The 15,604-nt window shown below is 40.1% G+C and overlaps 2 protein-coding genes across 2 annotated transcripts; both read right to left on the bottom strand.

The window, feature by feature from the left end:
- Positions 1–509: 509 nt before the first annotated feature.
- On the bottom strand, positions 510–7,397 carry dtwd2 (DTW motif tRNA-uridine aminocarboxypropyltransferase 2). Its single transcript, XM_075456068.1, has 6 exons — positions 7,072–7,397; positions 6,737–6,827; positions 4,283–4,377; positions 3,995–4,193; positions 2,922–3,050; positions 510–1,947 (listed from the first exon to the last, which is right to left on the bottom strand). Exons 1-6 carry the CDS (start codon positions 7,233–7,235, stop codon positions 1,768–1,770), a joined length of 858 nt encoding a protein of 285 aa, XP_075312183.1. The 5' UTR covers positions 7,236–7,397; the 3' UTR covers positions 510–1,767.
- Positions 7,398–8,604: 1,207 nt separating this feature from the next.
- On the bottom strand, positions 8,605–11,845 carry LOC142372691 (uncharacterized). The gene is made up of 2 exons (XM_075455642.1): positions 11,625–11,845; positions 8,605–11,337 (listed from the first exon to the last, which is right to left on the bottom strand). The coding sequence occupies exons 1-2, from the start codon at positions 11,747–11,749 to the stop codon at positions 9,069–9,071; spliced, it is 2,394 nt and encodes a 797-aa protein (XP_075311757.1). The 5' UTR covers positions 11,750–11,845; the 3' UTR covers positions 8,605–9,068.
- Positions 11,846–15,604: the final 3,759 nt, after the last annotated feature.

Here is a 15,604-nt window from a genome sequence, read left to right as displayed (position 1 = left end):
TTGTGCGCTTAGTTTTAAGCTTTGATTCGTGTATTTTAAGGATAATGTACTTTTGCTTTAATTTAAATACTAGATTTATATTCTAACACCCTGGTGTTCCTATTTTTACTTGAGTGAAAAGTAATTTCTATTTATTTCCTTTTTACTCCTAAAAGCTGAGCATTTCATTTAAGTAACAATGGTTGTTTATAGATAAAAAAAAGTCCCAGTTCTGTTATCTGTGGCCTTGTTTTACCAATAAAAATATATTCAATTACTTGTGAGGAAAACATCAGAAACTGATGTAAACGTGTATTTCTGCATCCAAATAGGCAGCTTGTGTCCAAAATGAGTGTAATAGTTATAATTATCTGCTCAAACTAAACAAATTACTATTTTGTAAGTTCAAACCTTCATAACTCCTTTTCTTTTTCAAGGAAAATGGGAGAAAAACCTCATTTTCACCACCATTTTTAAATAAAAAAAATATTTGTCATCGTTTTTAGACAAATCATAGAAACTCAGGTGAGTCTGAGGCTCAGACAGTGTTTATTATTTACAGGAGGTAACTTGTGTACACCTTCCATTTGTATAATCCTTAAAAACAAGGTAAAAAGTGGCTGTTAACATCTACGTAGAAAACTGTACAATTTGCAACAAAAGCAGAGTTGTTTCAGTCTTACAGCATTAAGAAATAGACAAATTTGATTTATCAAACCCTTAAAATGAATACAAGACTCATCATCCACGTAAATGTTATGGTTTTGCTGGTATAAAAACAATTCAGCAGGACACAAATTAATCGCTCTAATAAAATGCTAAATATGTTTGTACATCTGATCTTTGCCCAAGTACCTCGACAAGGGGGGTGGCGATTTCTCCTTTTCGCTGGGTTAGGTTTAGGATTAATAAGATTAAAGGTGGCTGTGACTCTTATGTAGCATTCAATAACCACTGGGAATTATGAATATTCAACTTCTGACCAAAAAAAACTCAGACAGTGCCACCAGATGTTGGATTTTCTCCCAAATAGACTGCTAACCAAGTAAAAGTAACATATTTGGTTATTTCTGATCTAATAAAGCAGACATAGTACTAAATTATTTATTCAATTTAGTGAACTATACGACCGTCGACGAGTATTTGTTGCCGCAAAAGAAACCTGGAAGCGGCCATGTTTATATCCGAACACACAAAGATTGTAAACTACTTAGAGTTCCGACAATTTCCCTGGAACATTGAATGCAGCATCGGGCTTGGTCTGTGACTTCCAGCTCAGATAACTTGCCTTTGACAGTGTGCGTATAAAACACAAATAAATGCTCCCTGACAGCCTACAAAGACAATTATGACAGAATACAAGCGATGAACACACAATATAAAACCATTTCAAACAGTCACCGTCTTCGCTGCTTTCTTCAGCCTCTTTGGTACCTTGGTGTCCAGTATTTTAGCGTGTTCATTTCAGACTTTGCTCCGTAAACACATCAGCTGAATCAGCGGCCAGCCGCAGCCTCAAAGAGTCAAAGCAGAACCGCCAGTTTTTCTTAATTTAAGGGGGAATTATGTAAACTACTCAACAAGAAAAGTCTGAAACTCGATTTACGGTAAACGATTCAAGTAAACTTTCGTCATTAATTTAGAACATATGACAAATATATAAATAATATTCACCAGCACGCCACTTTTATCTTTAAAAATGACAAAAAAAAAGTATCTCGGTAAGTTCAGTTCGCACATCTCTGTAAACACAGATGGGACCGGCGTCATCTCTGCTCAGTCACTTCCTCATCTTGGGCAGATGTTGTGGTCGGTGATGAGTTTCTCCATCCTCTTTATCTTGCGTTTGTTTTTGGGCATGGGTTTGTCGTACATGCCGTTCTTAAGAAGATGCTCCTTGCTGTGATGAATCTGAGCGCCGTGCTGCAGCTGGAAGGAACACAGGGCTTTCAGCGGCCTCAGCAGAACCTAAAAGTCATGGAAAGTCATGATCAATATCTTCATTTCACACGAATCCCGTCTTTACTGATGTATCTAATTACACCTTCTTGGCAACAGCATACAGGCAGCTGTTGTTTTCGGTGCCTTTTGAGATAAAATGATGCAAACTGCACTCAAGTTTACAGTCTAAGCTTTGATTTGAGTAAGATGGGTGGGGTTTAATAGAGTAAATGCTGTACAGGGGAGCCATTAAGATGCCAAAAATGTTCAGAAAAGTTTGAGACATTTGTCTGTTGACGCCTAACGGCTCCTCAGAGTCCAAATCCGCGACAATTCAATAAAAAAATTGGACTACTGAATGTTACTTCTGCAACTCTGTGTGGTTTCAGTGGTGAGTTTTTACATATTTGAGCTAATGTGTGGCTCAGAATCAGCAGAAAACTTCCATCAGATATTGCTGGGTTAAAAATATATAGGACCGAAAAAGGAGTTTGTTTTAATTATAAATAAGTATCTTTAAACATTCACAATTCAAGGCAAAATTTTGCTATTTTAAGGCATTATCCACTACTAAACTGAGACGTTGAATGTACTGAAGTATAAGGTTTAGAAATCTAAATAAAATATGCTACATGCTGTTTTTCAGTGGTTTTATATGAAGCGTACATCTGTCACTCAGTTTTATATAAAGTAAAGTAAGTAAACTCAACCAGTTCTGTACTCTATTATTTTTTTTTAGCTTTACGGCTTATTTTGAGATAAAATAAAAATAATAACCGCCACTCTATACGACAGTTGCAAAGTCAGTGGCTAAAAGAAATGTGAACATAGGATTTGCCTCAAATTTAATGCTAATGTTGCTTTGCATTGTCCGGATGTGTGAATAAGTGAAATTTTTTTAATGCTGCACGCCTTGTTCTTCTTCCGATTAAGTATTCATGCATGTTTATTGTTGACTTTTCAGTTTGTGGAAGGCAAATAGCACCGAGAGTTTACGTCACCTCTTGGATCTCGTCATTCTGCTCCAGGATTGACAAGGCGACGGCGGCACATTCCAGCGTGGACAGACAGATGTTGGAGGGTTGTGTGCGGATCACGTACTGACTGGACAGAGTCCGGTTGAGCTGCACCTGATCAACCAAAGCAAATCGATAGTACCGTGATGGTTATCTCACTGTGTTGACGTTGATCGAATCAAATCCAGCGATTTAAGTTGTTTACGTACATCAACCATCTCAGTAGAGGCTCTTGTTGCTGACTTTTACTGTAAAGATGCAACAATGTGTTTTACACTGCTGTTAATAGAGACCAAAAACAATTTAAATACCCCACAGATGCATTTTTGTGTTGACATGGCAACAGTTTGTTTGGCTACTGAGTAAAAAAGGTAGCTGCTGAACAAGTTAAACTGTGTGTGGCGTTACCACCAGAACCACCAAATTAATCAGGGCCCGAAACTTTACGCACTACAGCGTGATACCGATCTGTGGAGCAACTAAACTGGAATAAGTAGTCCTCACTTGCTCTACTCAAGGACCAGGTTTACACTGTATCAGAGTCGAGGTTACGAGCATTTGTGGCACATCTGTGTCATCTGTCCATTATTTTTATTACAGCCAACCTCTACTTTACGATTTCTATCAGATGAGAATAAAAAAAAATAACAGAATAAAAAGCTATTGATGAAGCTATTTATCCAGATGCCATTTAGGTCTTAAAACACCGTCCAAGATTGTTTCCCTGAGATTCATCTCCAGTTCATGTATAAGGAGGAGAGACGGAACAAAAGCTAAACATGAACTCGGATGATAGTGAAGATGACAATAAGTAAACTCACATGGATATATATATATTTGAACCCAAAATCAGCTGGCTCCTACATGTTCATGAAGGAGTTCCGTGTTCACTTACCTCCATTAAAGAGTTTTTAAATCACTGCTCAGGTTAAATCAGTGCCGTCCTGTGGGGGCGACGCAGCTTTCAGACTAGAAGGTTACCATGAACCTTCTCAGGTGGACAGAATGATTCTGTGTGTGGCTTCACACACCTGACCTCCTCTGAGAGCGGTACGCACCTGTTTCGGCAGGTGAAACATGCTGTTTTTCAGGAACATGTTTTTGGCCTGGCTCCAGGTGCCGTCTATGATGATCACATTGTGTTTTACGGTGCCGACCTCTTGGTACTGCACCAGCTCCTCCAGGTTCTGGGATTTGGGACCCGGGTACAGGATGAGCGTTCTGGGGTCTCGACACACGGCAGCTAGCTCCGGGTGCCTGAGTGGGCGGAGTTCATTAACACAACATGTACACATAAGTGAGGATATTTGGAGACGAATCAGGTTAACAACACATTGTTTACTTACTTTTCCTCATTAAATCTCCTTCCCACTATAACGTTGCATTTCCCTTGTGGCAAACACGCAGCAAGAAGAGGCACCGTGCGAAGCACTCGGCTCTCCTGAGAGCACAACAGAGAAGAAAACTTCATTAAAACTATTAGCCTCTCATTAACGTGTTAATCCTCAATAGCAGACATGTTTGATTCACAACTAAAAGCTGCATATGACACAGAATAAGCGAGGTTTTGTTCTTCAACCACAATCTGAATACAGTTTATTTGAATAAATGTAACAACCTCACTATGATCCAGTTTACAATAATCAAACTAGATGAGAAATGTAGCCTTTTAAGCACCAACTTTTAACAGTAAAGTCACCTTTAATAAAGATAATAGTTTAGCTGCAAAAACGGTGACATTAACAACAACGGATGCCAATTTTTCTCACTTGTGTCTTGATCTGACTTTGCCCTAAAAATGTTTATATTTGCTGGTCACAATACACATTAAATGAGCCACGTAAGCACTGGAAAAAAAATGCCTGAGTTAGCAATGGTTTAAAAAGTTAAAAAGTCTCTTGAAACCGTTTACTTTTTGTTAATAAACAGAAATGATCTTTTTCCTGGAAAAAGGATTTTTATTACATCTGTGTTCGTAAAGATAGTTCAATGAGAGGCTGAAATACTTTAAAACTGGTCAGTTATTTTTTATAAAGCATATTTCATTGTTTCCCCAGGGTTTCAGTATCAGGTATCAACCAAACGATGATTTTTACCATCACATTCAATTTCACAACCTGCGTTTCCCCAAAGAATTCACATATGAGGAGACATATGAATAACACTTTATCATATCCCCAGGGGGAAATTATATCATTGCTTACATCCTTACTTGTATATTTTCACTCACCTTAAATTCATTTTACTCCGTTTTGTTCTTATTCTTATTACCTTGCACAGTTGAGCTTGCTGCAATATACATTTCAATGCTGGCGTACGTGTACAGCTGCATGTGACAAGTAAAGATTCAATATATCGGTAAATCATTTAGAAAAACAAATTAAGAGAACATAAAATGATTGCTGGACCTGCAGAAAGACTGCTGAAAAGCTGAAGTGTTAGCAGAGAGAGGCATGGCTGAAGGCTCTGTCTGCCTGGATACTCTGAAATCAATAATCTCACACTCCACATGACGATCATGCAAACTAATGTTTTAACTTCCTCCTCTTTGCTCCCGTCTCCAACCACGACGTCTCCTCTTAAACTCATTTGCATTTGGGGTCTTTTTCCAGGCATAACTTGTGCTTTGAAAATATCGATCAGCTGCTCCCGCATGCAAACAACTTTCCACTTAGCAAGGTTACAATTCCTAACAAACGTTGAGATTTACCGGCAGAAATCCATTAAGCAGCGCAACGTAAAAATCGGCAAAAGGAAGACAAGTCTCTCAAAGACGGACCTAACTGCTCATAAAGTTGAGAACCTGCAGGTGACTCAGATGAGCGTACGAACATTTTATTGGCCTTTTTTCATCTGACTAAGCAGGAAAATCTTTAACAGATAATCTATGTCTCACACTTCTGCATGATGCTGTAGAAGCTGATGTTTTCTAAGTACCGGTTTGTCTGTTCACTAAACAGTAGCCATCTGCCCAATTAGACACAGAGAGGTTGTCCTGGCTGTAATCACTCATCTTGTTCATATTTGGTATAACAAGATCCCTACAAACATCCAGACATTCTCAGTGATTCTGCATTTGATGCATCTTTGAGGCAACAAGCCATAAGATGGATGTAAAATTCACCTTTTTCTTTTGCAGCTTTTGTGACTGAAAACCCCGATTAAGTTTAAATATTTTTCTTTGTTAGATTGTCCTTGTAGGAGAGCTGCTACTTATGTCCTCTGTAACCCACTTACAGATTTGTGCATTTTCTTTTACTTTGTGGTTTGGTTAGTAATACATTTAATTTACAGTTGGCTCTCCTTAAAGAGATGGTGCCTTTCTGTTTTAATTTTTAATCAACTAAAGGTAAACCACCAAAACTGTCTTGTGAGCCACCTCTAGAATTGAGTTCCCTGTGGATGTAACATCCTCCTTCTGCTGTTTAGGAAGCAGCTTTCAAAAACAACTATTTAAGTCTTTATGTGATTCATCAATTACTTTGTCTGCAGATAAACACTTCATCCTGTTTGTGTTTGAGGTGACTGGCATATGAAACGAGTAACAGCAAGGAGACACTTATTCCTAACTAATACAGTCCATCTGGAATAACCACGAATAACTGAAATGGGCAGGTGGAGCATTAGGAGTCCCATCCAGTAACCTTTCCAGTCTAAAAATCTGCATAAACAAACTAAATGTTGACTTGTTGGGAGTGATTACAGCAGCAACATATGTTAAATATATGTTATGTTCACCTGACTTGAACTATGTTGTGAACTTGGTGTTGAACAGGGATATTTAACATTTAATGTCTCACCTCTGCAGGATGCTGCACTACGTACAGACACGTAGACACCTCCAGGGGTTGTGGTGGAAGAAAAGGACACAGACACACCTTCTGAGGGCGACTACATGGGAGGAAAGTTGCAGACGTGAAGCTGTGATTTCTCAGCTACTTCCCAGCCCATAGCCCCACCTCTGTTTCAGCTGGTCTTGAGCTTTCTGTAACGACATGAATCTTTTTCCCCTCATTAAAGAATGCTAAATACAAGAGGAAAAAAAAGGGGGAGGCGAATCATTTCCATTCCATCTGCTCCAACTACTCTTAATAACTCGGCTAACTAGCATTAGCTTCAGTGTAATTCAGCTCACCGACACCGTAAACACGTCGGTCTTCTCTCTCCGACCTCAACGGGGAGGGCAGCCAGGTCTTCAAAAGCGTCGATTAACCCATCGTCTGCAGAGGAGATATTGCTGGTTTCGGGTCTGCTTTCTTGTGGAGTGACATCGGAGCACAAGCAAGGGACATTGTCCATTGCGGAGTTAGCCACAAGCTAACTTTACCAATGTGGCATTCGTCGTACCTTAGAAGTCGGAAATCTAAGTTTCCTTAACCGAATAAAGAATTGATCTAAGATGCTCAAACTTCTTGATGTAATAGTTAATTACAAAAAAATAAACAAATAGAAGGGTTTATTTGCACTTTATTAGTTGGTCAAATGTGGAAAAAATGCAAGGTGGAATTCGTTTGGTTAGCATCGTTGGAGATGGTATTGTCCGAGTTCCCACTGGTTCCAAATGCAACACAAATACTCGAACGCAGAGTGCAACGCAACGTCTGGTGTAGAAATACGTCAGCTAGAAAGGCCGTGTCGGGTGTGCAGTTACTTATTTGACAATATAAACCTCCTGAATTAGTTTGAAAGATTTCGTTACTTTCAGTTGCAACTAGCTAATTTACAGCAGTAGTAGTTTAGTAGTTGTAATTTTAGAAATGTCGTGTTTTCCAGCAGGCACACCTTAAAAATCTTTATTCAAAAAAGACTAACTGTGATAGGGAAAGTTTGTGATCACCTTTTGCTTTTGGACTGCAGTAGCTCATTTTTATTCAATACATTCATTTATCAGAGATAACAGTGAAAAGGTATAAATGTTTTTCCACTACATCAAAGTGTAATGTAATTTGATATTTGAGAAATAGTCGTAAACAATAATAATAAGGATATTTTAAGTTAAATCCACAAAGAAAAGCATAACGTTTTCTAATTTAAGAATTATTCACATCTTTAATCGTATCCTATCAGTATATCTATCAAAGATTTAGTTACAGAAGTAGCTGATAATTAATTCTTTTTTAACAGATTAACGGACTTAAAAAATTGTGTTGAGTTTTCTGAACTAGCATATCTACTCTATGTGCTGCATTTCTATGAGCTTCAATCTTGTATCTTGTATGGGAAGCCTGCCACCTACCGGTGTGGAGAACAGGTCATTTGAATGGTTAAAAAACATGGCCATGACTGTTACACAGGTGTCGCCAAAGCCCCTTTTAACTGTAAATATTTAGACACCCCCAAAAAATCTATAAACAAAGCTGTTATTTTGTGTTAACCAGTTTGTGTAGTTTGTTCATGAGTAATTTATTATCTGAGTGTGTTTTCAGTCTCCTCTTCAAGGTCAGCTCAGTCACAGGACCACTGCTGGGCTCCAGATGGCATCTTTGGACTCAACTACAGGTGGAAATCATTCTTAACACAAACCTGCTTTAATGACAGCCTGTGCTGAGTCTGTACCAAAATACGCATTCAGGTTGCCACTTCATTGAGACATTGGGCCTTGACTGTGGAGAGAAATGCAGGATCTCCTGCAGCAGGAGTGGATTCATAACTGGTTTTGACTCAGTGGAAACTGGTCTTGATGGTGAGGCAAAATGCTTTAATTTTGCATCAATAAACACATCAACAATGAAACAAGATATAAGAGCCTGACAACATTTGCACATATTTCGCACGTTTTCTTTCTTTTTCAGAGGTCGGTGTCCAGTAAACGGACTCCTAACTGAGACGAGGTGTCGGGTTAACGGCCTCAGAGGCTTATTTATAGCTGCAGTTGCACCCCAACGTCACACGTGTACTCTGACCCCCTAATTTGCACCTCTCCCTTCGATGATTCATGCACTAATGCTGGAAAGACAAATTGTTTTTATCAATTAAACTATTTATGTATGAAGCTGTAAGAATGTACCTCAGTTAAATGTTGGAGGATTTTTACTGCGATTTTAAGACTATATAAGGAGATATATACATATATAAACATATATATCTCAGTATTTGAAAAGATAAAGTTTCTGAAAGTATTGAAGCTGTATACTAAAGTATTATACACTGCCCTTTGTTTTTGGCTGGTTCAGCTGATGAGGTTGAACCATCTTCTGGTTTCTCTGGGTTAATCTCTGTTTTGACATCTGACTTAACATCTTTCTCCTTTAATTCGATTTGTTTTGGAGCTGCTTCCGTCTCACTTCCTTTTGGCTCTTCATCTGTTTTCGTGTCTTTCTCTTCGGCCGGTTTTGAGTCTCTTTCCTCTCCTTCTCGTCCACTCTCAGTTTCTGAGGGCCCGGTGGTCGGCGCAGCCGCGGCGTTCTCTGATAACACCTCTTCAGACGGGGCCTGCACGGTTTCCTCTCCATCGCCCTCGTCTGCAGTCTCTTCCGGTGACGCCGTCTCTTTCTCCTCCTCCCCCCTTTGCTCCTTCCCTCCAGCCTCCTCCTTCTCCTGTGTAATTACATCAACGGGAGTCAGAGCCGTCAGATCCAAACATGATTTTGGAGAGGAGGCTGCCTTCTTCCTGGGAGGTGCAACTGGCTTATTTATCTCTGGATCTTGTTTCCACAAATCGTCACCTGTGTGGACATCAACATGTTTCTCATCCAGGACGGCGGGATGATCGTCCAAAGCTCCCCAGTCTGGTTCCTCAGATGGGAACTCTAAGCTTGTGGTGCTGAGTGGATCCACTGGGCTTTCAGCAGCTTTTTCGACTGCTATCGAGACGCTTTTTTGCGTCTTGGCTTTACTCTTTGTCGTAGTTTGTGTGTCGTCTTCTTCTCGTGATCGAGGGAAAGGGTCTATATCACAGGGAGAAGCATTGGCACTGGACCTGAAGAAGTCTGTGATCTCCTCCGAGTCTTGCATCACACCTTTTTCAGACTTGGCCTCGAAATCTTCAAACTCGTACAAATCTTGGGGAAGTTTCCTCAGATCTTCCTCTGGGCTTGTTTCTTCCTCTGCCTGTTCCACCTCCACGGCAGGAGTCTCGTCTATAAGGACGTATTTCTCCAAATATCCCCTGGCCTCCCGGTCTGAATGCCGGCTGTGGAAGGACTTCTCAGAAGTCATACTTTCTGCGTCCTCGTCCTTTTTCCAGCAGCCAACTGCTTCCTCGTATAAGTCTGTGTAAAGGAAAGCCATGGCTTTGGGCTCCTCCAGCAAAATTGGGTCGATAATTTTCGGTGGTCCATCTGGTAGAAAGATTGGAGTCAGGATGTCCTCTTGGCTTCCAAATAAAGAAGAACCACTGGGTTTTGAAGGAAGTCGGGATGTTGGAGTCGCTCCTCTGTCTGCTGGGTCCTGACTCTTTATGGGGAAGCTGTCTGTACCACCGTAGAAGACTTCATCGAGAAGCTCGCTGGTGATTTCCACTAAACTGACTGTGTCTGACTTGTCATTGTCCACACGTTTGGTGATGGCTCTGTCTTCGGCCTCCACCGGTGTCTCAGTGTCCTGACTCTCAGTCGCAGCTTCTGCCTCTGCTGCTTCCTGCCCCTGCGTGATCACCACAGGACTCCCGGGAGCCTGAGCATCAATCAGGGAGAACGCCTCAAAGTAGTCCACGTTCCCAGCAGCTCCTCTGCCTGGAGGTCTGGCCACTGGAGCTCCCGGTGGATCCATCATAGCTGGAGCTGCAGGAGGCGAAGAGTCGGCCTCGTCTCCTGCCGCTGCTTCAGATCCTGATAAGACCAGCAGCTCGTTGTCTTGGGCCACCTGTGTGGCTTTAGGAACAAGGCTCTCCTCCAAATACGACAGATTGTCCACCATTTCTTTGCTCTCCTCCTCATCTACAGTGGCCAGTTTAGGGGGAACAACAATGTTTAGGATTTCCGAGCCTTCCGACACAAGGCTGAACAACCGTTGCTCTTTATCTTCCAGAGGATCACTCGCTTCCTCTTGGTCTCCTCCACCCTCACTTTTCACATTTGGCTGAGAGACTTCCACCAGCTCTGGCCGTCCTGAGATGTTTTCAGAGCTTCCCTCCAGGGCTTCTTGTTGTTTCTCCGCCTTGCTCTTCTGACCGCTCCCCTTTTCCTTCGTTTTCCTCCGTCTTGAAATCATCTCCTCATCCATGACAATTATAATCTTTCCTGCTGGATGAGACCCAGGCGTTGCAGGCCGTACTGCAGCCGGAGAGCCGACATCCACAGCTCCGGCTTCGGAGGCCCACGGCGTGGTGCAGCGACTGGAGGTCGTCTCCCACGCGATCCCGCTGTCCTCGCCTTGCATTGTTACCATGGAGAAAGAGGAGTCCATCATCAGGCACTGCATCTTGGGGCGGACGCTGTCGTCGTGGACGGCCTCTCGCAAACTGAAAACACACAAAGTGATAAAAGCCAGCTGTAAAGTTTTACATCTCCTCTTCTGAACCCCCCAAAAAAGGGGAAATGTTCCACTGCAGAGCTCCGACTTCACTCCTCATCATTCCGCCACCGTTTCAGCATAAACACAAGTTGCTCAATAATCTAATAACCTCCATTTATTCAGAATCTTTTTATCGGAACATGTCCGATTTGTTGCCATAAAAAGGACTACAAATCAGATCTAATCACACATAAAGACTTTGAGCTGCAGGGTTACATCCAGAAGACAAAATACCTGTTCCGAAGGTTTTCCACTTCATCGCCGACGTCAGTGTCTTGTCCTGTGACATCATCCGGAGTCAACATTGTCATCTCAGGGTCGGCATCTGAGCGTGTAAAGTCCGCAGAGACCGTATCCATTGTTTGCAGTGGGCTGATGAATCTGCTTTAGCCTCTCAGCACAGCTCAGTGCCGCTCTGTTGACCACATTCTAAGTAACAGCCCTCGAGCTGAGTTTTCATGCTCAGCGTAATCTTGAAATAGAAAACCCGCCTTCCAGTGTTTCATCTGAAGCATTTGCAACATGTAACGAGAGTTTAACTTGTCATCTGTTTGCACTGCATGATGCCTTGCACTTTGTTATGTATAATTAACAAATTATCAACAAGTTATTAGCTGTCCCTGGTGACAAATTTGAGCACTTATAGTTTAGTAAAATATAGAAAATATCTACTTTATTTCTTTCGCCAGGTCTATATATACTTTGGTGCTGGTGTCTTGTATCCGGAGTCATGCGTTGGTCTGTTTGTCTGGCACAGTCATGAATGTTCAACGTGTTCAGTTTGGTTTTTAGTTGTACAACAAATCTAACATTACGAAAAAAAAAACACAACTGGTGTGTTTCTTTTTTACCGACAGACTAATGAGTTAAAAAGTTTGTGTGTGAACCAGCATGACATACAGTACTGTGCAAAGCTCTGGAGCCAACCCTCCTTTCTCTGTATTACAGTAAATAAGGCAAAAACGAGCCTCTTGGACAAGCTTTTTATCATTTCTTTTAGTAGTCTTCAGGAATAGTTCTCCAGGCTTCTTGAAGGACATTCCAAAGCTCTTCTTTGGATGTCGGCTGCCTTTTGTTCCGTTCTCTGTCAAAATGATCCCACACTGCTTCAATAATGTTGAGGTCCGGGCTCTGGGGAGGATTCATCCCTCCATAAGACCTGCTGCCACTGATTTTCAGTCCACTTCTTGTGTCATTTGGCACAGCTCAGCCTTTTCTCCCTGTTTCCCTTCCTTAAGAATGGCTTCTTGACAGCCACCCTTCCATGGAGCCCATTTCTGACGAGGCTCGGGACAACAATAGATAGATAAACTGAAGGTCCAGATGCATCTCTCAGGTCCTGTTGTCAAGTCTTTGCTGGATTTTTTCCTCTTTCAGATACTGTTCATTTGCTGTAAATGTTTTTTTTAGGCCTGACACTTCTTCTTTTGTCCTCCACTTGTCCAGTTTCCTCAAATGTCTTAAGGACACACTGCACACCATGCTGAGATATGCCAAGTTTTCAGCTGATAGCTCTTTGGGAATCACCTTGCTGGAGCAAAAATAAGAGTTTTTCACAGTACTTTAACTCGTTATCTGTAAATCAAAGATTTCCCATGAACAGACATTATCAACGTCCCTGTGTTATCTAAAAGCATTCACGTCTTCTGGTCAGGAGAAGGTGATGTAACAATGATCCATCCTCAGATCCTTATTTCTTTATAATGTGATAACATCTAAGGTTACCATTGCGTGACTGTACTTCTGCTCCACTGAATTCAAATAAAAATAATTGTCTTTTTACTTCATGAACAAGTTCTTGTGTTGTTATGCCATCCATCAAACCTGCTTTATCCGGTGAGGATTGAAAGAGGCTGCAGTCTGTCCCAGCTGCCACCAGGCGAGAGGTGAGGAAAACCTCGGAAAGGCTGATAATCCATCACAGGACAAAATCTAGGAGACACATAGTTGGGATATTTGCAATGATTTCAAGTCTATTTTTATGCTAAAATGATCACAACATAATTCAATTGCTGAAACAGAGAGACTTTGGGACATAAGCCTAAGATAAGCTCAGGCTCAGAGAAGATGGAGGAGCACCTGAGGGCCATTTTCAATATTAGTTTTAGGCCTTTTTTTCCTTAAGTATGTCAAAGGTTTTCTCTGGATTCTGGTAATGATATCGCAAGCTACATATGAAATCCTGGAATCCTTTTAAATTCAACCTAGTAAAAAGTCTGTTTGTATTGATCATGTAACACAGATCGGTGAAACCCTCCCCACCCGAAAGACTCTGTATGCACTTTGAATTGCCTTGTGTATGAATTGTGCTCTAAAAATAAAATTGTCTTGCCTTGCCTTGCCTTGCCTATGATGCTCCTTCTATATGAAAACATATTATAAACACTATCTAATCATTTCCCCATCAGCTAATTACCATGAGATGTCCTATCAGGTGTTTCCTGTTGTTTAATATTCCCATCACACTATTTTTCAAACCGTTTTCCCCCTCTTCCAAGCTTTTAAAACTATATTGCAGGTAATAAAATAAAAAAAAAACAGAAAATGAGCACATTTCTTTTCCAAAAATCTCAGTTTTAATGTTTTAAATGTTTTTGTTCTATTCCTGCTTTTTTTGTAACAGTATGCAGAGCATGGCATTTTTAAAAATTGTTTTCTTTGGTTTATTAAGACTTCACATTAACAGGGAGCACAAAGTGTGGTACAATTGTCGTAGGTTAAACTACATGTATTTGAATTAGTCTGAAAAAGCTGCAGCTCAAACATTAAAGCCTGTAAGAAACCACCAGTGATGATTAAATTATTTAAACAAGGCTACTGTAATGCATTGAGGGATCTTTTCTTGAATGTGTGTATATTTTTACTCTTTAAGAGCTCCTTTAAACCAGATTAATGCTGGCTCCTCACTTAAGACTGTATCAGTGGCTGTCCAGGAGATGGCATCAGTAGAAGTACAAAAACATGCCCACTTTTAATGATGAAGGTTTTTAATTCAAGAAAAATATTATATAGAAAATCTGAAAAGTGAATTTATCATCAGCCGTGATGTATCGCAAGGTTTACACCAGGAAACAACGATAAAATGCATTTTTCTTCACTGGTTAACACAATTTAAGGTTAATGCACGAAAAGTATTCTGGATTAAACCACAACAGTTTACACACTAATTCAACAGTAATCAAAGCATAATCTATAACATCTGTGTTTTACAAGGTAATTATGACCACAAAGCACTTTAATTTCTGAAATTTAGAAGCACTTTGATGACTAGACTTTTGTAATTGTGGGTTTTTCTTGGGAAGATTTCCACTAAAGCGTCTTTTAAAACATTTCCTCAGTGATAACTGCTCCTGCGTTTTTGAGTCTGACTGCAGAAGAAGACAATTTTACTATACGGTAGATACCGAGGGAATCATCCCTTAATCATTACCAACGCCAATGATTACAATTTATAAGCTTGACACAATAAGGAATCCTTCACTTGTGGATTTAATCTAGATGTAGAGACAGTCTCCCAGAATTTTGAGATCAGACATTTTGAAATCATAAGTAAGAATTCTGAGATATTAAGTAAGAATTTTTGAAGATACTTACCGTCAACATCATACGTCGGCATTTGGGGATAAAGTAGAGTCTAGAGTCTTAGTTTAACCTGAAAATCTTTAATCAGAATTATGAAATCCCACGTTTGATCGTAAATAAGAAAGGTTTATGTTAAAACACAAAAATTTCTGACATAAATCTTAACATTCTTAGTCAGTATTTTGGAGATTTTAAGAATTTATAGAAACTGATTTGGTATTTTCAGATCCTAAGCTCTAAATCTTAAAACAGCATTGCGAGATCCTACAGTTCCTTTACAATTCTTTAGATCCTAAATTGAAAAATTTATTCTTCAAAGTTTAAGTCAGAATCGTTATTAATTGATCCAGTTTGACCGATGCTGAGTTAGAAATCTTCATCTCAAGATTTAAAGTCAGTATTTTCAGATCTTTGGTCCGAATTCTGAGATCTTAAATTGGAATTTTTGATGTTCTTGTTCAGAAAATTTAAGATGTTGAGTCAAAGCTTTGTCTCTCAAAATTTAGAGCTACTAAATCGGTATTTTGAGATACCTAAATTGGAACTTTTAATCTCAAAACTTTAAGCACAATTTGAATTTTTTTTGAGATGACAAGTTAGAAATCTCACCCTCAAAATTTAGAGATGCAGAG

The sequence above is a fragment of the Odontesthes bonariensis genome, chromosome 22 (genome assembly GCF_027942865.1).
Source record: "Odontesthes bonariensis isolate fOdoBon6 chromosome 22, fOdoBon6.hap1, whole genome shotgun sequence".
NCBI lineage: Eukaryota > Metazoa > Chordata > Actinopteri > Atheriniformes > Atherinopsidae > Odontesthes > Odontesthes bonariensis.
The sequence above is the reverse complement of the archived record's forward strand: the minus strand, read 5'-3'. Positions and strand labels throughout refer to the sequence as shown.

What these genes read in the sequence shown, in the direction of transcription:
- LOC142372691 (XM_075455642.1), bottom strand. Translation starts at nt 11,749, where the DNA reads ATGGATACGGTCTCTGCGGACTTTACACGCTCAGATGCCGACCCTGAG. An exon ending in GTGGAAAACCTTCGGAACAG is followed by an intron (nt 11,338 to 11,624) that starts GTATTTTGTCTT and finishes GTGTGTTTTCAG; the next exon opens with TTTGCGAGAGGCCGTCCACG.
- dtwd2 (XM_075456068.1), bottom strand. Translation starts at nt 7,235, where the DNA reads ATGGACAATGTCCCTTGCTTGTGCTCCGATGTCACTCCACAAGAAAGC. An exon ending in AGGAGATTTAATGAGGAAAA is followed by an intron (nt 4,194 to 4,282) that starts GTAAGTAAACAA and finishes CCGCCCACTCAG; the next exon opens with GCACCCGGAGCTAGCTGCCG. An exon ending in TGTTTCACCTGCCGAAACAG is followed by an intron (nt 3,051 to 3,994) that starts GTGCGTACCGCT and finishes TTGGTTGATCAG; the next exon opens with GTGCAGCTCAACCGGACTCT.